At 31.1% G+C, this 22,066-nt stretch overlaps 2 protein-coding genes across 2 annotated transcripts in view; both read left to right on the top strand.

Annotated features, from left to right (window-relative positions):
• Nucleotides 1-22,066, top strand: part of LOC140674594 (transmembrane protein 114) — a 352,543-nt gene that overhangs the window by 29,515 nt on the left and 300,962 nt on the right. The window lies entirely within an intron of this gene.
• On the top strand, nt 18,828-20,589 carry LOC140674793 (uncharacterized; the record flags this gene model as incomplete). The annotated part of the gene is made up of 1 exon (XM_072908560.1): nt 18,828-20,589. A coding segment is annotated over one exon (672 nt), but the record flags the coding sequence as incomplete, so codon positions are not given.

Below are 22,066 nucleotides of genomic sequence, written 5' to 3'. Positions count from 1 at the left end.
TTGTCTGTCATGTTGTGAATTAAAAGTATTAAAAGTAAATTCAATAGAATCGGATGGGACAACCATTATTATGTCGTCAACGAATCTAAAATAAAACGGAGGAGTAAAATGTAGTGTGTTCAGAGCTTTCCTCTCAATATTTTGTAAAACTATGTCAGCAATAATAGGTGATAATGGTGAGCCCATGGGAGTCCCAAATGTTTGTCTATATATGACTTGATTAAATGTGAAATAAGTGCAGTTTAAAATCAGCTTTACCCCGTTTAAAAACTCAGTTTTAGAAAAATCGCAGTTATTGTTTAAAAAATCCCATCTGTTGGAGATGCTGTCAAGGGCCAAATTTATGAGAATGTTAGTGAAAAGCGAGGTCACATCCAACGAAATTAATCTCATATCATCATCTATGTAGGTATTAGTTAATTTATTGACAATGTCATAACTATTTTTTACATAACTAGGAGGACTCGGAAAATTATTTATTATGAGTTTGTGTAAGAAAATGGCTAAAGAATGTAAGGGGCTGCTTATGGAAGATACTATCAATCTATATGGTGTGTTCGGTTTATGGATTTTTGGCAAGCCGTACGCCCGTGGTAATGGTCATCAGTGAATAATAAGGATTTGTATGTGGCAATGGAGATGTGACCGCGGTTCTTCCATTTGACTAGAAGGTCCTTTAAATCAGAAATTAATTTCTTTGTAGGATCCTTTTTGACAAGTGTATAGGTCGTGTAAATGTCTTTATGCTTTCGAATATTTAATAATCGATGCAAATTGAAGAACTCTTTTTACAATTCTACACTATTCACGATTTAATGGGAGAAAGGTTAGCCAAAAACATTTTGAAAGCCGTGACAAAATTAGATCTTGATTCAATGAAAATTCGAGGACAGAGATATGATGGTGCTGTTTCCATGAGTGGAAATTTTAATGGAGTTAAAACGCCTATTTTGAAAAAATATCCTTCGGTAAAATACGTGCACTGTACAGCGCACGTTCTACATTTAGTAATTTCTGACTCTTGTAAAATGAGAGAAATTAAACATTGCATGGGCATTAATTAGCAAAATATGGTCCTTTTTTAATTCTCCGAAACGAAACTCGCTATTACAAAAGCAAATCAAAGCTGATTTAAACCAAGAATCCTACACATCTTAAGTTGAAATAACTTTGTGCAACAAGATAGTCAGAAAGGCATGATTCGATCTCCATTTCTTTGGAGTTTTTTGATTACATATTGATCACGTTGGACAAAATAAGTTCTACTTAGGATTCTTCTGAACGTCTTCTACTGCATTTTGCTTGTTAACATCTATAAATAGCATGGAATGTATAATAATTCTTCTAATAATTAATTGTTTTTAGTTGTTTAAGTAATCTTTGTAAATATTTACAAAGTCCTAAAATCGATTTATGTGAAGCGATTTCATATGCAAAAATTGTAATTCAAAAAGTTAGCAAAATTAGAAAAAATGCCGATTTAATTTAAAACTTTATATGATAAAGCTAGTGCATGTGCAAAGAAACATGAAATTGAAATAAAACTTTCCAGGCTTACTGTCCAAAGGTCAACTGATATGATAACTTATTGTAAATCAAATATATTTATAAATTTTCTTGACCATTTTATTATGCAAATGAACGAAAGATTTCTCAGTCATAAAGAGTTTTTATTCAGTTTTCAATTTTTATTAAAACCTTTGTCTCCAGTATAATTTGCGTCTTTTGTAAAATATTCATAAAACGTATGAAGCCAATTTGCAATGTAACATACAACGATTGGCAAATGAGTATGAAATATGGCAAAAAAAAGTAGGAATGTTAAAACGTCTGTTAAAATATGCAGAACATGCTTTAAATAATTGCAATCCGGTTATTTGCGAAAATATTCTTATTCTTTTACGTATTTTAGTTACTTACGTTATCTTTGTCAACTTGAAAAACGAGAGATCATTTTTAATATTATGACGACTAAAAACCTATTTACGAAGTACAATTTCGGAGAACCGGTTAAATGGATTGACGCTTATGAATTTATACAGGGTGTCCCAGAACAACCTTCCGTCCGTAAAATGACGTACTCCTGACACAATTCTAAGACAATTTTTCCTTTACCAAAATTTGATTTAAAGCGTAGTTTTTGAGTTATAAGCGAAAATAGTTAGCAAATCACGCGTCGAGTATAGAAGGCAGTCAGGAGCGGCGCGGCACACCGCGAGCGCGGGCGCAGCTGACCGTCCGACGAGTGATTACCGCCGCATGAGTCAAAATCGCTAACTATTTTATCTTATAACACAAAATTATGCTTTAAATAAAATTTTGGTAAAAAAGAAAATGTCGTATAATTACGTCAGGAATAAGTGTTCCTTAAAATAACGTCGGACGCTGCGATCAGCTGATCGCTACACGCGATGTGTGTATGGCTGAGTGTGTGTGTAAAAGAAAGGGACAGAGTGAGTGAGTGAGTGAGTGAGTGAGTGGATGAGTGGGTGAGTGGGTAAGTGGGTGAGTGGGTGAGTGGGTGAGTGGGTGAGTGAGTGAGTGGGTGGGTGGAGTGAGTGAGTGAGTGAGTGGGTGAGTGAGTGAGTGAGTGAGTGAGTGAGTGAGTGAGTGGAGTGGGTGAGTGAGTGGGTGAGTGGGTGAGTGAGTGAGTGAGTGAGTGAGTGAGTGAGTGAGTGAGTGTGAGAGAGAGAGAGAGAGAGAGAGAGAGAGAGAGAGAGAGAGAGAGAGAGAGAGAGAGAGAGAGAGAGAGAAATAACCGTCTCCGCGACGGCGACGCTCCTTCGATTGTCATCGATATTGTCGTCTACGACTTCAGATCGATCGATATATTGATTTTCCAGCTCAGCTGACAGACACATCACGTGTAGCAATCAGCTGATCGCAACGTCCGACGTTATTTTAAGGAACATTTATTCCTGACGTAATTATACGACATTTTCTTCTTTACCAAAATTTTATTTAAAGCATAATTTTGTATTATAAGATAAAATAGTTAGCGATTTTGACTCATGCGGCGGTAATCACTCGTCGGACGGTCAGCTGCGCCCGCGCTCGCAGTGCATCGTGCCGCTCCTGGCTGCCTTCTATACTCGACGCGTGATTTGCTAACTATTTTCGCTTATAACTCAAAAACTACGCTTTAAATCAAATTTTGGTAAAGGAAAAATTGTCTTAGAATTGTGTCAGGAGTACGTCATTTTACGGACGGAAGGTTGTTCTGGGACACCCTGTATACGGATTTAATACTATTTGTCAAAGATGTTTAAATGAATTAGATGAAGTAAATTTGTGGTGATTTATTTAAATGATTATAAATAATACAGAACAAGATTAATAAAATATGTAAACAAATAAAAAAGTGAAAAATAAAAAAATAAAAATAAAAATAAATTAAAGAAAGCAAAAAATAAAATAAAAAAGTAAACAATAAAAAAACTTTTTTTTAAATGTGTAAAAAATGGGATCAGAAATTTCATCATGTCTTCGTTGATTCTGAAGTAAAAAGAGTGAAATAAAAGAAATGATCAAACCGTGAAAATAAAGTATATTGATATTAAATCAAATAATTTTGTCAAAACCTCCTTTTATTGACGTCAGGATCCGCGTGTGCATATACATATACAGGGTGTCCTCGAATTGCCAGATCAATTCTCGTGGGTAGATAGATCATATCATTTTGCTAAATTTGCAATAATTAATGAAATATAAATTAATAAAGATCGGCCAATCGGTGCCAGTATAAGGGCGCGGCGCGAAGAAACCTCTCAGTTGTTACTTGATACTAGGCGCGCGGCAAGACATAAACGCAGCGCGCACTGTACGTATCTCTTTCAGTACGCCCTTTGTACGTCCTTTGTACGTCCTTTGTAGAGCGCTCTGCCTACTGACTCGTTGCGCGCCTAATATCAAGTAACAAGTAGGAAGCTTCTTCGCGCCGCGCGCTTATCCTGGCACGGATTGGCCGATCTTTATTATCATGAGAGTTGATCTGGCAATTCGGGGACACCCTGCATATACTTACATATATATGTCCATACATATACAGGGTGTCTCAAAACAACCGTATCACCTCTCAGGTGCAGGTAGAGCGGGTTAAATGGAATAGAAAAATCCTGTACCATTTTGCAATTTTCAGAATAATTATTGAGAAATTAATTTACAAAGATCGACAAATCCGGTGCGAGTATCAGCCTGCCGCAAAAAAGATGGCGAGAAGGACGGTTCTAAGGACGGTCACTAAGCGCGCGCGGCGTAAATAAGCATCATTGCCTCGTGGTTACCAGGGGCATAGACGAGAAACGTTGATAAGAACAATAGATTAGTAATTATTATTTAGCGACCGGCCTAGCGGTGGGCCGTCCTTTTTGCCATCTTTTTTGCGGCGGGCTGATACTTGCGCTGGATTTACCGATCTTTGTAAATTAATTTCTCAATAATTATTCTGAAAATCGTAAAATAGTACAGGACTTTTCTATTCCATTTAACCTGCTCTACCCGCTCACGAGCGTTGGCTCGTTAGTTATGAGACACCCTGTATACATATATGTATAGTTCATGCATATATACTTACATATATACGTACATATCAGTGTCGTATACAGGCGGGTTATAAAGGTTCGACCCCCCTCCCATCCCCCAAGATTTCAAGTCTCACAAGAAAAGAGTTGGAAGTGTCCCCTTCTGATTTTAATAAGTTTTGAATATGTTGTAGTCTAGGTCAAAATAGAAGACACGTATTTTTTTATATGTGCTCTTACGGCCCTTAAGGGGGTGAAACACCCTCTTGAAAAAAATCGGTTTTTATATTTTTGAGCGAATTCCGTCAAAACAATAAGAGATATAAGAAAAGTTTCGAATAAAAGTTTTATGGTTTTTATGTACTTTAATGTACTTAACGGCCGTAAGAGCATATATAACAAAATACGTGTCTCCTATTTTGACCTAGACTACAACATATTCAAAGCTCATTAAAATTGGAAGGGGACACTTCTAACCCTTTCCTTGTCAGTGACTTTTCTTGGAAAATTTATTTTTATCATTTAATTCTTGATTTATGTCAAATTTATGGGACTATTCTGTAAAAATGCTCTGTAACGCTGTATCTCTATAAACTATGTAGCTTACATTGCACTATAATTACGGAAGATACGGAGCTCTGTAAGCATAACATATTTGATATTCTGTTACATTATCTAGAACTTTGTACTATGTAAGCAATATTTTAAGTAGTCTCTGTAAGTAAATTTTCGACTGAACGGTTTGAATCGATTCGATCTTGACGTGATGAGGCATTAAATGCCTCGTAATCAGTGTACATATTTCGAATATCGATCTACTAACTATGGATTGGCTTACACAATTTAAATTATGACCACCAATTGTTGTTTGATATGATCCATTGCTTAAAAAATATAATGTGGTCAATACTCTTAAATCATATAGTATTTTTGATCCTCTTATTGCAGGTACACTATGTGGTCTTAACTGAATTATTATTATATCATGAAATATATTTTTGGTTAATCTAAAATATTTAATAAATTGTTCTTTGAGTAAATGAAATGGATTTTGCGAATCTTGTAAGAGTTTTCTCTCTAAGCGCATATAATTTCTAGAAAAATAATAAAAGTTATTACTTGAGTTTGTATTTATTAAGTATAAATAAAATTATCTGTTGTAATCTTCTTCTAACAGAAGATACAAAAATATTTAAAAATTTGGATCATTCATTGCGTTTTGAAAACTATTAAAGTTAAAAGAGAACAAGTGTAACCTCTAGCGCTTATGGCGAGAAAAATGTTACTATAAACTTACAGAGCTATATAACATCTTATAGAGATTGATTATAGTTATAGAATAACATTTTCGTTACAGTTTTACATTTTTCAAAATTACAGAGCTTACAGAGCGAAAATCTTCTACAGAATAGACTCATTAAACTGAAATAAGGCTGTGAATAATCATACATAATTGTTGTAAATGCATCTTTATGGACACTCTCGCTCTGCGTGTGTGCGTACGTGTAAGTGATTTGAATTTTAAAACTGGTGAGAAAAATTGTACTTTTTCGGGTATGAGATTTCGAGTTTTCAGGATTAATTGAACCAATTATTTTCAGATTGATCGCAATAAAAAGCTTGCATTAACATTATACATATAAGAAAAATGCTGTTAGATTTTTGACTACTATTTTAGATCCTGAGAAATCTTAATCGATAACTCATATTATATAAAAATCCCGGATAAGTTACGATAGCGACGCGACGATGTCGATAAAGTTGTCTCTTTTTTTGTATAACTTGGCGTCGCGCCGTTATCGCAGATGCTTGATTGTTATTAGTAATATATAATTTTATTAAATTTAGTTTTCATAAATTTTTATATTTTTATATATTTAAATATATGATTGAGTTAATAATTAAAATTATTAATTATTTTTTATTAGATAAACACAAAGAGTAATAAATATATATTAAATATTATTTATAGGTTATTAAAAATAAACATAGAAATTTAAGCGTCTTATAAATGTAAAAGTATATTTTAAATATGTATTATAAATTATCATTAATGTTAACAAATTATTTATTAAATTATTAAGTAATTTAATCATTTAATCATTTAATCATCAATTATCAATTATCATTAAATTTATATATATATATATATATACACTCACGAATAACTTATATTTGGTGATCAAAATTAACTATTATATAATTAAAATAGTGTAATAATTATAACCAATGTATAAATTCTAGTTTAAACAATAATATAGAAACACAAAAATTAAAAGATATACAGGGTGTCCCATTTTAATTCCTCCAGTCGAATATCTCGAAAACCAAGTCCGGAAGAGAAAAATGTTTCAGGCAAAAGTTGTTTGATTTCGAGGGGGCCATAAGATGGTACCATTGGTCTGACCTTGAAGAGTCATTTGAAGGTCACATAAACGTCATATTTAATTTTTTAAATAGGACACCCTATATATTATTGCATATTTTTGTAGGTTATCTCGAGAGCTTTCTAAAACACTCAAATATTTTTTCATTAAATACTTTTCAAGTTATAAGGCTTCAAGGTTGCAGTATTTTGACATAAAATACAAGATATCTCATAAAATATTCATTTTTCAATTATCTTACCCTAATACTTTTATGCTCATAATAATGAGACCAATCAATTGGTGTAAAGAAAACACAGCAAATGTCTAGAATAGCTACTGCAGCGAAAAATCAATTTTTTTAATGCCAATCAACAAAACTATCATGCAAATGGAATGTAGAAATGCTTTTAGGGAGGGGCAATGCTTCGCTAACAAGTTATTGAATAACAAGTTATAAAAATAGGATTAATTAAAAACGACCTGACTAGCCAAAATTATTCAATTTATTTACACGACGTTTCGACCATATGGTTGTGGTCCTTTTCAAGTGTAACTATAAAGAAAATAAATAACGGATCAAACATTAATATATGGATACAATTTTTACCGGATTAAAGACAAACAATACAATATAATGTCGTTAAAAAACTAGTCTACTCACACGTAAATTAAGAAAGAGAAGAAAAAATCCAATGGAACATGTTTAAAGGTAGAACTTAATGATGGAATGATTAAATATGTCACTTAGTTAAAAACAATGGTTATTAATTTTGAGATGAACACAAACAACGAGACACGTCATGTCAGCATGAGTTTTTAAACGAAACTGTCAATGGTTAAAAAGAAAAACAGTTCAAACGATCTTTATAATTTTGTCATAAATATTATTTAAATTTTCAGTATCTCTTTGTAGGTTAATCGTGGAGTTAAATTTCTTAATAAAAAACATTTCAGCTATTTCTCTTTTCTTAATAAATTTTTCATCGTGTAAAATAACCGGATTATCCCACTCAAAATCATGCCCAAATTCAACTCTGTGCTTGCTAACGACTGATTGATGGGTAGGTAATTTTATATTGTTAAGATGTTCTCTAATACGTGTGCGTACATGTCGTTTTGTTTGGCCTATGTAGAGCGCATCGCAATCCTTATACTGTAATTTATAAACAACATCAGTTCTACAGTCAGTATGTAATCTGTCTTTACCACGCTTAATCAATGTATTAAGTTTATTAGTTATAGTCATAACGACGTTCAAACCAGCGTCACAAACAATACGACGCAAACAAAAGCTAAAGTCATTAACATAAGGAATTGAAACAAAAAGGCTGCTTTTTTGTAATTCCTTCCCCCGGGGGTCAAATTCCAAATTGTCGCGATTTTTTAAAAAATTGATCCTCTTTTTGATGTGTCGTCCAATAAGGTTGTCAGGGAAACAATTATTACGCAGCGTTTTATAAACGATACCCAAATTCTCATTTTGGAACCTAGTATCAGAGAACAGCAATGCATGATCAACAAGACTATAAATCGTATTAATTTTATATTTCATGGGGTGATTCGAGTAAAAGTTGATATATCTTCCCGACCAAGTGGGTTTTCTGTACCAATTAGTTATGAGTCTATTGTCAACACGTAAAACAGTAGTATTTAAGAAGCTAATGGACTTATTTTGTTCAATCTCAAACGTAAATTTTAAACGAGGGTGAAAATTATTAAAAGTATCTAACATCTCATCAATGCGTGTGCGTGGAATTATTGCAAATATGTCGTCCACATATCTGTAGTAAATTGGGACTTTAAAACTTAACAAATTTAGACAATGAGACTCTAAATCATCCATAACAATGTCCGCTAGTATCGGAGATAAAGGAGAGCCCATAGAGCTTCCGAAAATTTGCTCGTAAAACTGTCCATTAAAACTAAAACTTGTCGAATCTAAAATCAATTCCACAACATGTATAAATTGATAAAGGCTAAAGTTAGTAGCAGAACTGATGTTATTCCATCGTTTTTCAATGGCGCTCAGAACTAATTCTTTGGGGACATTAGTAAATAACGAGCTAACATCCAATGATATCATTACTTGACATTGATTAAGTAATTGGTACAGAAAACCCACTTGGTCGGGAAGATATATCAACTTTTACTCGAATCACCCCATGAAATATAAAATTAATACGATTTATAGTCTTGTTGATCATGCATTGCTGCTCTCTGATACTAGGTTCCACAATGAGAATTTGGGTATCGTTTATAAAACGCTGCGTAATAATTGTTTCCCTGACAACCTTATTGGACGACACATCAAAAAGAGGATCAATTTTTTAAAAAATTGCGACAATTTGGAATTTGACCCCCGGGGGAAGGAATTACAAAGAAGCAGCCTTTTTGTTTCAATTCCTTATGTTAATGAATTTAGCTTTTGTTTGCGTCGTATTGTTTGTGACGCTGGTTTGAACGTCGTTATGACTATAACTAATAAACTTAATACATTGATTAAGCGTGGTAAAGACAGATTACATACTGACTGTAGAACTGATGTTGTTTATAAATTACAGTATAAGGATTGCGATGCGCTCTACATAGGCCAAACAAAACGACATGTACGCATACGTATTAGAGAACATCTTAACAATATAAAATTACATCCTACCAATCAATCAGTCGTTAGCAAGCACAGAGTTGAATTTGGGCATGATTTTGAGTGGGACAATCCGGTTATTTTACACGATGAAAAATTTATTAAGAAAAGAGAAATAGCTGAAATGTTTTTTATTAAGAAATTTAACTCCACGATTAACCTACAAAGAGATACTGAAAATTTAAATAATATTTATGACAAAATTATAAAGATCGTTTGAACTGTTTTTCTTTTTAACCATTGACAGTTTCGTTTAAAAACTCATGCTGACATGACGTGTCTCGTTGTTTGTGTTCATCTCAAAATTAATAACCATTGTTTTTAACTAAGTGACATATTTAATCATTCCATCATTAAGTTCTACCTTTAAACATGTTCCATTGGATTTTTTCTTCTCTTTCTTAATTTACGTGTGAGTAGACTAGTTTTTTAACGACATTATATTGTATTGTTTGTCTTTAATCCGGTAAAAATTGTATCCATATATTAATGTTTGATCCGTTATTTATTTTCTTTATAGTTACACTTGAAAAGGACCACAACCATATGGTCGAAACGTCGTGTAAATAAATTGAATAATTTTGGCTAGTCAGGTCGTTTTTAATTAACCCGTTGTTTGTAATTAAATACTAGCGACTTTAATATCTAACTTATAATTATAAAAATAAGATATAAGGTAAATATTCACATAAGGTCAACCCTTTCAGAAATTAATGACCTTGACATATATTGTCAAGATTACTGTCCTAAGTAACATTTAAAAGGTTTTAGCCGTCGCTTGTTGTTTGTTAGAAAGTTATAAACAAAAAATGTTTTATTTCGAAATGCCATAATTATTGTATTTATTGCTTTATCTTCATATATATTTTCAATATTTTTATAATACACATACGTACACACACACACGGGGGGGTGCAAGGGGGCCTTCGGCCTTCCCTCCCGCACCCACCCCGTCCACCTCGTTTCGCATGTACGTTGCAAGACAAAGCAAGTTCACATAAGTTTATAGCGTTTCACGCAAAACGAGGTGGACGGGATGCGTGCAGGAGGAAGGCCGAAGGCCCTGCTTGCTCCCCCCCCCCCGTGCGTGCGTGCGTGCGTGCGTGCGTGTGTGTGTGTGTGTGTGTGTGTGTGTGTGTGTGTGTGTGTGTGTGTGTGTGTGTGTGTGTGTGTTATGAAAATATTTCCTGGTCCATATTTATATTATTCCATGCAAAATTTAAAACTACGAACGAATAATTATATCCTATTAGTCAAACTTTTGTTGTTAATAACTTTTTAAGAAAGACTTTTGATCCTTCCTGAAAGCATTTCTACATTCCATTTCTATGATTGTTTTGTTGATTGGTATTGAAAAAAATTGATTTTTCGCTGCAGCAGCTATTCTAGACATTTACCGAAAACACATAAATATTTTTAAGAAAAAATCTGAATTTGTAACTAGTAGTTACACATTTTTACTTTAACATAATTATGTGTTTTAATTACGCCAATTGATTTGTCTTATTATTCTGTGCATAAAAGTATTAAGGTAAGATAATCGAAAAATGAATATTTTACGAGATATCTTGTATTTTATGTCAAAATACTTTGAAGCAATTTTGAAGCCTTATAACTCGGAAAGTACTCAATGAAACGTAACTATATTATAGTGTTTCGGAAAGCTCTCGAGATAAGCTACAAGAATATGAAATAAAAAATAGTGGTTTTCATTTAAAAAAACATTAATGACCTTGACCTGATTTTAACTAGGTCACTCAAGGTCAAGTCCACATTTCCATCATGTGCCCCCTTCAAACCATGCAACTTTTGTCTGAAACATTTTTTAATAAAATCATCGATTTGCAAGATAATCGACCATATCACTTAAAATGAAACACTATATATATGTATACATTATATATACATATATATATATATATATATATATATATATATATATATATATATGCACAAAGTATGTTTCGAGACTTCATCTTTTTATTTGTTCAATTAATGGTAGGACAACTCACAAGCAACATACAACTGAAAATTTTGTTTATAGAGCAACAAATAAAAAAATATGTATGTACAATTTGTAGGCATTGTATACTTTGAATTTTGTTGAACCGAGGCATCGTTTGGGGATTGTCTTCAAATTATACAATCGATATACCTGACGGAAATGTTTCTCAAATTAAACATTTTATCTCAGTAACTTTTAAAGCATATTTATGTCGCCAAACTAAGCGTTATATCCCAATGTTTCTCAGGTACAATTCATACAGTATAAGTACTAATTTTGTTGAATGTATTTTTTGTCCACGTTTCTTTAACAAAATTGGAGATTGTGAATTATTTTTTGAGATTCATTTATTTTTCAAGACAACTTTTTTTTGTAATTAAATATTATTTTACAAATCTTTAAAAATATAATAAAATATTAATATTTCAAACGTTCAGTGCTGTAGAGAGCAAGAACGAAAAACAAAATAAAAAGTAATAAAATAAAATTAACTGATATAATTCAATGAGCATAATTCCACATGTAAAATAATTTAGTACAAAACAACGTATAAAATTAATAAATGAAACCGTTAAGAATAACTATAATTTTATAATAAAATATATCAGAAAGTAAAGAATGCAAATCTTTTTTGATAATTGATAATTTAATTTAATAATAATTTTTTGATAATTAGTTTTTTTAAGTAATATTTAATTATAAAAAATTTATCTAAAAAGTAGTTAAATCTATAAAAAAGTACACAATCTCTAATTGTTTTTAATAAACATGGATGGATTCAAAAGGTACATTTAACAGAAGAAATTAGTTCTTACACTGTATAAAGTATACTTGAGAAACATTGGAATAAAACACTTATTTTAAGAATATAAAATATGCTTTATAAGTATTAGGCTAAAATATTTAATTTGAAAACATTTCCAGATATCGATTGTATAAGTTGAGGACAATCTCCAAATAATACCTTTGCTCAAAAAACCTCAAAGTATACAATGACTATACAATTGCCAATATTTTTTTATTTATTGCTATAAACAAAATTTTTAATTGCATTTTGTTTGTAGAAAAGTCGTTTTTTAAGTATTTATTGCATGTAAATATAGAGTTTCTAAGTAAACGTTCACAGTAAATATTACATACATACTCAGCATTCTTTCAGAACAAACAGTTGTAATTATTAATCGGTATTCTTCAAATATTCATTATAAAAATGTTTTCAAAAATATTAGAAATTCATCTAACAATAAAATAAAAAGTCTACAAAATACACACCTGAACAACTGACAAAATCTTTAACACACACATTTAATAACTCGTCGATTATTTAAAGTAATTCAATTTATGAATAGTTTTTACTATGAATTGTTAATCAGATTTGTAAATAAAATAAAGTTTTAAAAATATTAATTTTTATTAATAAAAATATTGTAATAATATTAATATGTAATGTAATAGTACAATAACGGTTATTATAAAAGTATTATATATTTATGTAATCAATTTTCTTCGTCATACATTTTTTGACAATTATTACTATTAAACATTGCCTTTTAAAAATAAATGTAATGTATAATATATATATATATATGTATAATATATATATATATATATATATATATATATATATATATATATATATTTTATACATTACGATCATCAATTTTCATATGACTTTAATATTAATAAATTATTTATTAACTGATATAAAAAAAAGTTAATAAGTTAAGTTAAAATTAACTAGTGTAAAGTTTATGGCATTTAAAATTAACTAAGTTAAGTTAAAAGTTATTAACATTTTAACTTTTTAACTTAATTTTTAATCTCTTAGGCACGGCTGAATTTTGCGCGGGGCTGTTTCTCTGTACGGTAGAGTTCAACGCGAATTACGTGTAAACGATACAGCACTACAATGTATGACGGACAATGCTATTCTCTACGCGAATACATTGGAATGAAGTTTTTGATGATTAAATTATAATTTTTCTTAAAGATATGATACACTAGTAAATACTTACATAAGGTCACCCCTTTCAGAAGTCAATGACCTTGACATATGTTGTCAAGATCATCACTCTCAGCAACGCTTAAAAGGTTTTAGCCGTCGCTCGTTGTTTACTAAAAAGTTACATACCAAAATTGTTAAAAATTGACGTTTTTTTCAATTATTTTATCAAATACTGGAAATTTTAAAAAATGTTTCAAATAAAAGTTGTAAATCTCTTCAAAATATACGTTTTATATCCTATCCATTTTTATTATATGAGATATAGTTTTCGAAAAAAATAACGATAAAGACTATAAACCTCATACAATATTAATTATAATATCATATATAATATAGTCCCACTGTATCCGCGCATACACTTTTCTACCCACACAACAAATGGGTTGGGTTAGGTTATTTTTTTTGAAAGTGGAGCCCCCCGCAGGGGGACGAAACCCACTATGTCCGCGCATAGACTTTCTATGCGTGAAAAGTTTATGCGCGAATACAGTGGGTTCCGCGCCCCTGCGGGGGGCTCCACTTCCAAAAAAAAATAACCTACCCAACCCATTTGTTGTGTGGGTAGGAAAGTATACGTGTAGAAAGTGTATGCGCGGATGCAGTGGGACTATATTATATATTATGTTATAATTAATATTGTATAAGGTTTAGAGTCTTTATCCTTGTTTTTCTCGAAAACTATCACTCGTATAATAAAAATGGATAGGATATAAAATATGTATTTTGAAGAGACCTACAACTTTTATTTGAAACATTTTTTTAAATTTTCAGTATTTGATAAAATAATTGTAAAAAACGTCAATTTAAAAAAATTTTTATAACTTTTTAGTAAACAACGAGCGACGGCTAAAACCTTTTAAGCGTTACTCAGTGACCTTGACAACATATGTCAAAGTCATTGACTTCTGAAAGGGGTGACCTTATGTAAATATTTACCCACATACTTTAACTTTAACAATTTACTTTAATAATTAATAATACAATTGAGTATGATATATCTTGAAGCACGGTACGACACATAGACTTACGTTACAATCTTCACACTCATAGCGCGATCTTCGTCTTATGTGGTTCTTTGAACATACAATACAATTTCTTAACGCTTTTTTAGATTTTTTGGACTTACAATACGATGGAAAATGTTTTTCGGATAGTCTAAACGGGTGATCAACGATAGATTTGCTACAGCTAACATTATTATTCATATCCCCGTATTTTTCATAAATTTCTTTGAGTAGTTTAAGATGAAACGCTTGCATTGTTACGTTCTTTTTTTTCAAGCTTATATAAACAACACGCATTCCAAATTGCCACGTCAAGCAGATGGAAAAAAAATTTCTTATACCATTTGATACTTTTTCGGATTGATTGCACACTCGATATTACTTTATCTCTATTGTCGACTGCACCCATATTGGCAATGTAATCAACAATATAAGATGGTTTTTGAATCATTTTTCCGATCCGATAGTTTATTTTTTTAGTATTTATGTAATCTGCGGAGTGGCAAATTGACAACACATATACCTCCCATTTGTCTTGCCACTTGAGAGTGAGCATGTTGGACGATGATCGGAAGCATATTTCACCACTTTCTAGTTTTTCCTTCATGATAGGCATGTCTTTTCTTCGCGGTTTTACGGTGCCGCACGCGTTAGTTTTATTATCATATAAATAACTGAATAGGATCGGGCTGGTATACCAGTTGTCAACAAATAACGTATGCCCCTTTCCTAAATCAGATTTCAATAATGTGAGTACAATCTCAGCCGATTTTTCTAGATATTTGTTGTTCATTTTTGTTATATCGGAATCGCTGCCGGCATATACAACAAAATTTAGTACAAATGCCGTTTTGCAGTCGCACAATACAAAAGACTTGATACTAAATCTATTCCGTTTGGACGGGATATACTGCTTGAATGACAACCGCCCCTTATATAACAATAAACTTTCATCTACGCATAAATGGCGGAATGGAGTGAAACAATTTTCAAAAGAACTACAAAGCTTATTACAAAATTCTCTAATTTTTGTCAATCTATTAGAACTTGCTAACTGAATTTTACTAAAATAAAGATTGCGTAACAGAAACACGTATCTGTCTCTGTTCATAATTTTGCCGAAAACATCAGTTCGCAAAAATTTATCTTTTGTCCAATATTCTGAAAAATGTAATTTCTTTACTCGCGACATTAATAAACGAATTAGAAAGAAATTGTACATTTCACTCAATGTTGCTTCTCCTTCGTGAGCTTTCATGAAAGAGCGCCTAGAAGTGCCCATCTTAAATTTCCGATATTCATTTGTTTTTTCTACAATAAATAAAACTAATTCTTCCGAGAAGAATAGTTGGAAGTAATCGATCGGAGTTACAGATCGATTAAACCGAATTGTTATGCCAGACTTGCGGGAATCAAATTTATGCACTTGCGGTTCCAAATTTTCATGTGACCAGATTATTTTTCTGAAGATCTCCTCTCCGTGCACATCGGAATCTTCTGATTCGGAAGAACTGAGTATTTTCAATTTTTTTATATTCTTCCTACCACGCATGTTGTTGTTTAAATCATTTTCGATTTCCGAATCTGTTCCGCAATTGGATCGGCATGTTAAAAAGAGCATATTGGTATATTAAGAGCAAATAGTATATTTATGTAAATGAAAAGCAACAATTCATACCTGACACTGGCGTATCAAAAACAAAGACTGTATATTCTGTCTGTATACTGTTAACAGTGTTATAACACGTTGTAAAGACAAAAGAAGTGTGAAATATAACATATGAAAAAGATCATTCAATTCAAACGGTGAGCCACTACAGTGAGCCACTATAGTGGCGCGTCGTTCAGAGAGATGACATCTGCGAAAGTCCCTATAGTGGCGCGTCGTTCAGAAAGATAACATCCGCGAAAGCCACTATAGTGGCGCATCGTGCCTAAGAGGTTAACTATTTAACTAGTTACTACCCAACCCTGAATAATTAGTATTCTCCATCGTCATAACTTCTTCAAAAAGACTTGAATATCTTTAATATATATATTAAAGAAATAAAATATCTTTAATATATACATATATATATATATATATATATATTAAAGATATTTATACATTACGATCATCAATTTTCATATGACTTTGATATTAATAAATTATTTATCAACTGATATAAAAAAAAGTTAATAAGTTAAGTTAAAATTAACTAGTGTAAAGTTTAAAGTTTATGGCATTTAATTAATATATATAATATATATATATATATATTAAGGCCATTTTATTTGTTTATATGTCGATTTGTTATTAGATAAAGAATTATTAGAGTGCTTGGGAAAGAAATAAATTAGGGACTTTAGAAAAACTCTATTTAAAATTAACCAATAATTTATAAGTATTTATAATTAATATTATATTTTAATAAAAATATTTATTTAATAAAAATATTCTGCCTTTTTCTTGTATTTTATATCTTTTCTTTTGTATTTTATACGTATTTTAATAATGTTAATTAATAATGTAATTTACCAATTAATAATATATAAAGAAAAATAAAAAATAATAAAAAGATAGTCTTTTATAATTTATAAGAAAGAAAAATATATTTTCTACTTTTTTATATATCTTTTTATTATAGCCTAAATTTAAATATCAATTAAAAGATTAATTATGCAAAAAATGTAGTTTTATATAATTAACATTAACTTTTAACTTTAATTTTTAACTTTTTAACTTAACTTTTAACTAAGTTAGTTTTTAACTTTAAATGTTAACTTATTTAATTTATTGCCAATTAACTTTTAACTTAACTTAGTTAAAAAAAAAATTAACTTCCCCAATCCTAATATTCAATTTTGAGATATGTGAATTTCAAGTACTAATAAATTTGATTTTTATTCGCATAGAATAATATAAATATGAATAAGGAAATATTTTCATAACATATATACACACACACACACACGTGAAAGTGGACGGGGTGGGTGCGGGAGATGGGGGGGCCAAAGGCCCCCCGCGCGTGTATGTGTGTGTGTGTGTGTCATGAAACTAACTAATTTACATGTTTTTTTTATAGATTATCGTCATTTCACTGTAAATCACAATCAAAACTCATTTATGTAATTTCTTCATTTAAAACTTATAAAAAGACTTGTGCCTTCGTAAAAACACTTGAACGTACTATCTTCGCACTAGTTTTGTTGATTACAATAAAAAAATTTGAGTTTTGTTTGGAGTAGTACTTATGCATATTTACCGAAATACAATTATAATTGTTAACATAAATAAAACGTTATTTTAAGAAAACATTTTTTAAAAGAAAAATTTTTCAAAGATAATAAGCTTAAAAATAAAAACATAAAGTTAATAAATTTGATAATAAACTTAAAAATGTTGTTCTTATAATAGGTTTTATTTTTTTTGGACTTATTCATTATTTTTATTATTAAAATATATTTTTTTCTAATTTTGTCTTTGCGCTGATTGTCAATCCAGGTTTTTAATTGTTTAGGAGTCTTTTTTCTTAAGCAACTATCCTGATGAATCAAAGTTCTACATTTGTTAAGTGATGGTAATTTGAACAACTTACCAACATCGCTAAAGTTTTCCCTAATTACTTTTTTCTTTATTTCTGTCTATTTAATATGTCTCATTGATCTTTGCTGTAAGGTTGTAATTAAAAAATTCGATTTATTACATATTATAAATTAAACATAAAAAAGGCAATCAAGAGCCAACACGGGTGAAGGATGTGAAAAAACTTCTTTTTCAATCGTATTGGATGTAAATCTTCTATATTTTCAAACGTTTTGGACTCTGTTTTTGAGATTTCTTCAGTGACTTTAACATATGGAAAATAATAATTAAACAGCCGCCTTAGATATAGACAATTATTAATCAAAAATGTCTGTTCTGCTTGCTGATACAGATACTTATAGAATTGTTAACAAAAATCCGATTAGAAAAATTATCAACAATCTTCATGAGCTCCTATCGAAGTGGAAAACGCGTAATTATATCTCCGAAAAAACATATAGATCTTTAAATTGTACAGATGGTGTTTTACCGAGGGCTGTCAAAAATCCATAAACATAATATCCCGTTATAATTGTCTCCTCTAAGAACACGCCGTTGCGTAGTTTAGGAAAGTTTTTACATAATATCATTTATAGATCCATCCCGAGACTAGATAGCCAAGTTATTAACAGCGCTTGGTTGATAAACTCAATGGTAGACATATTGATGGCGATATTAAATTAGTCTCATTGGATGTTGTTGCAATGTTTACTAATATACCTTGGATTTGGCTATTGATAGTTTACTAAATAGGTGGGATTTCATAAAAAATGAATGTGAGATACCGCGTGATGAGTTTGTACTTGCGGTGCGATTTATTTTGAATTCTTCATTTTTTATGTTCAACGAATTTTGTTATCAACAAACATTTATCACGCCCATGGGCTCTCCATTATCTCCGATTATCGCAGAGATTACGCTCCAAGATTTGGAAACTAGAGCGGTCGCAATTGTACCTGTGGTGCTTCCATTTTATTTCAGATACGTTGACGATATTGTGTTGGCGGTCCCTCCCTCAACTCTTGACACTATCTTGAACATTTTTAACTCCTTCCATCCAAGGTTACAGTTCACCATTGAGGAGGGGGTCAACAATCAATTGAATTTTCTCGATATCACAATTATTTTAAAAGATGGACTTGTGGAATTTAATTGGTTTCACAAGCCGACGTTCTCTGAGAGATATCTGCATTTCGAGTCGCGACATCCTCTTAGCCAAAAAAGAGGAATCATTATTGGATTAATAGATAGAGTTTCCCGGCTTTCTCATCCAAGGTTTCATCAGACGAATTTTGATTTGTTGATTAACATTCTGTTAAATAATGGATATCCGCTCTCTTTCATTTTTCATACAATTGACAAACGGTTAAAAAAGTTGTTTTCCTGATTAAGAAATGAATACATTGGGAATATTACATGTAACGTGGAAGTGAATGATAAAAATAAAAATAAAAAGAAAGTTATTTCAATGTTCCGTATATTAAGAACATATCTAAACGATTTCGACATTGTGTTAAAGACTTAGATTAACAACTTATGCCGTTTCATTAAAGTAGCAAAGGATAGACTATGATAAGTTTTCACGTAGTAATGTAGTTTACAAAATCAATTGTATGGATTGCGATGCGTCTTATGTGGGACAAATCGGACGTTTGCTGCAAACGAGAATAAAAGAACATTCTAAGAGCTATACGTCAGTCATTGCTGATCATAGAGCGGTGAATCATAATTTTAATTTTGACGATGTTGAGATTTTGGATAAGGAAATGTTTTTGGAAAAAAGATTGATATCGGAGATGATTCACATAAAACGCCAAAAGGATGCGTTGAACCTCCATAGCGATACCATAAAATTGAATAATATTTGCCTACCTATTATTGATTGACAATTTATCTAAAATTTAATGTGTCACTATTTTGATATTTTTCCTTGTGTTATTTATTTATTTATTTTTTATTGGCATGATGACATTTTCATGACTTTGTACCATTTGAATTTTTCGTTATGATCTATCATTCGTATGCGTGTGCTCGTGCGATCTAGATTTACCCTTCGTCAGTCCAAGTAAGTTGTCTCTTTCAAAATTAATTTGAATTTCGCACTTGAATCTTTTATTCATCATAGGTTGTGTGATCCCATTAGTGCATTTATCCTTGCGTTTGGCATTGTGTAGGAGGCGTTTTACATTGGATAGGCGTTGGAGTATGGCGTGATGTATCGCGGTACATTAATGTTGGTATGATGTAAGTATAATTATTTGCACTTTTGCTCCGTTTTACTATCGCTATTTCAATTTTAATTATTATTTTCCATATGTTAAAGTCACTGAAGAAGGCTCAAAAACAGAGTCCGAAATGTTTGAAAATATAGAAGATTTACATCCAATACGATTGAAAAAGAAGTTTTTTCACGCTCTTTACCCGCGTCGGCTCTTGATTGCCTTTTTTATGTTTAATTTATATTATGTATTAATATTTAGAGCCTCAAATCGTTAATTTTTTTCGTAGTTTATTACATATTAATAAAAAAATTTTTGTAATATAAAATATAAAAAAATTTTGTACGAAATTATAAAAATTAATATTATTAGATAAAAAAAATAAGAGTATTAAATTTATAAAAATTAATATAAATAAACAAATAAAAAGAACAATAAATTGTTCATAAACTTACAGCTTGAAGAATGAGTACTGGAATTTAAAACTTCATTATCGCTGTCATCATCACAATTTAATACACGTTTGCGAATACGTTTTCTTGAAGGTTGTAATTGAGATTCATCATGAATGATATTATTATTTTCATCCTCAGAAAAATCATTGTTGTCAATTGACGCACTTTCTGTTTGCACATTGTCATCTTTGGGTTCATCACTTTCTTCATTGCTGCCTTCATTCTCATCATTATCACCTATTGCAGCTTGGAGTAAACGACTTCAGTCATGTCAATCAGTCATTAGAAATTCGATACACACCCTTATGAAATTGTTTATTATGCCCCATAAAATTTTCTAAATTAAACACTTGATTTTCCTCTACTCGCAACATAGCTGTATAAGTAGCGATATGCTTTTGTTACGTCCAGACTCGGGAAGGATGAGTTAAAAGGAAGGGCGTAACAGCCAACTCTCAAAACCGTGCGGGTCAGGATGTAGGTTTCGAGTCGAACGAATTATCAGATCCAAAAACAAGTCAACGATAATGAATATCGCTATTACTTGGACATTCGTCCAAAGGTCCTTTTTGGTAAAGGAAATTAATCCTTATTACACGGGATAGGACCAAGTGCGATCTTTCAACTGATTGAGGGGTTAGAAGTCACTGAAAGAATTGAGTTTAATATTACATAAATTTATTCATAGTTTTAAAAGTATATTACATAAAATTATTGTCAAGTTTGGTTATAAAAATGTGTATATAATATATATGTGTTTTTAGATGTGTTTGTTATTAAATTACAATCATTTTCTATTTTATGTTCGCGTGAGTACGTGTGGTTGTGTGCGTGTGTGTGTGAGTGTTTTAATCGCGGATGTTACATTAGTGCGGAGAACGTCAATCAGAATAGAGAAGGAAGAGAGACTCTACTATTAAATTTTAAATTCTGATTGGCAGTTTTACAATGATCTTATTAAAATAAAAAAAGAAATGCAAAATAAAGAAGTGTGTAAGTGTGTTAAGGAGTGGATTTAAATTCATTGAAATATTATTCGTGTTTAGTGGGCAGTACGCTTTGTCTGGCCGATGGTTTTGATACGATCGTGAAAAATGGTGACTTAAGTTTACCTTTGGAATACCTTAGCTGGAGCTTTGGAGAATCTTTGTGGTCGTTCGAGAGGGTGAGCCAATAGAAATTGAAGCTTTGGTTTCGCTGACTCTAGCCGTGAGTTGAGTGATGAATTTGAAGATGTTGTGATTATGGTTCAACCGGATTTCCTTCAGTGGCGTTCGAGT

The sequence above is a fragment of the Anoplolepis gracilipes genome, chromosome 16 (assembly GCF_047496725.1).
Source record: "Anoplolepis gracilipes chromosome 16, ASM4749672v1, whole genome shotgun sequence".
NCBI lineage: Eukaryota > Metazoa > Arthropoda > Insecta > Hymenoptera > Formicidae > Anoplolepis > Anoplolepis gracilipes.
The sequence above is the reverse complement of the archived record's forward strand: the minus strand, read 5'-3'. Positions and strand labels throughout refer to the sequence as shown.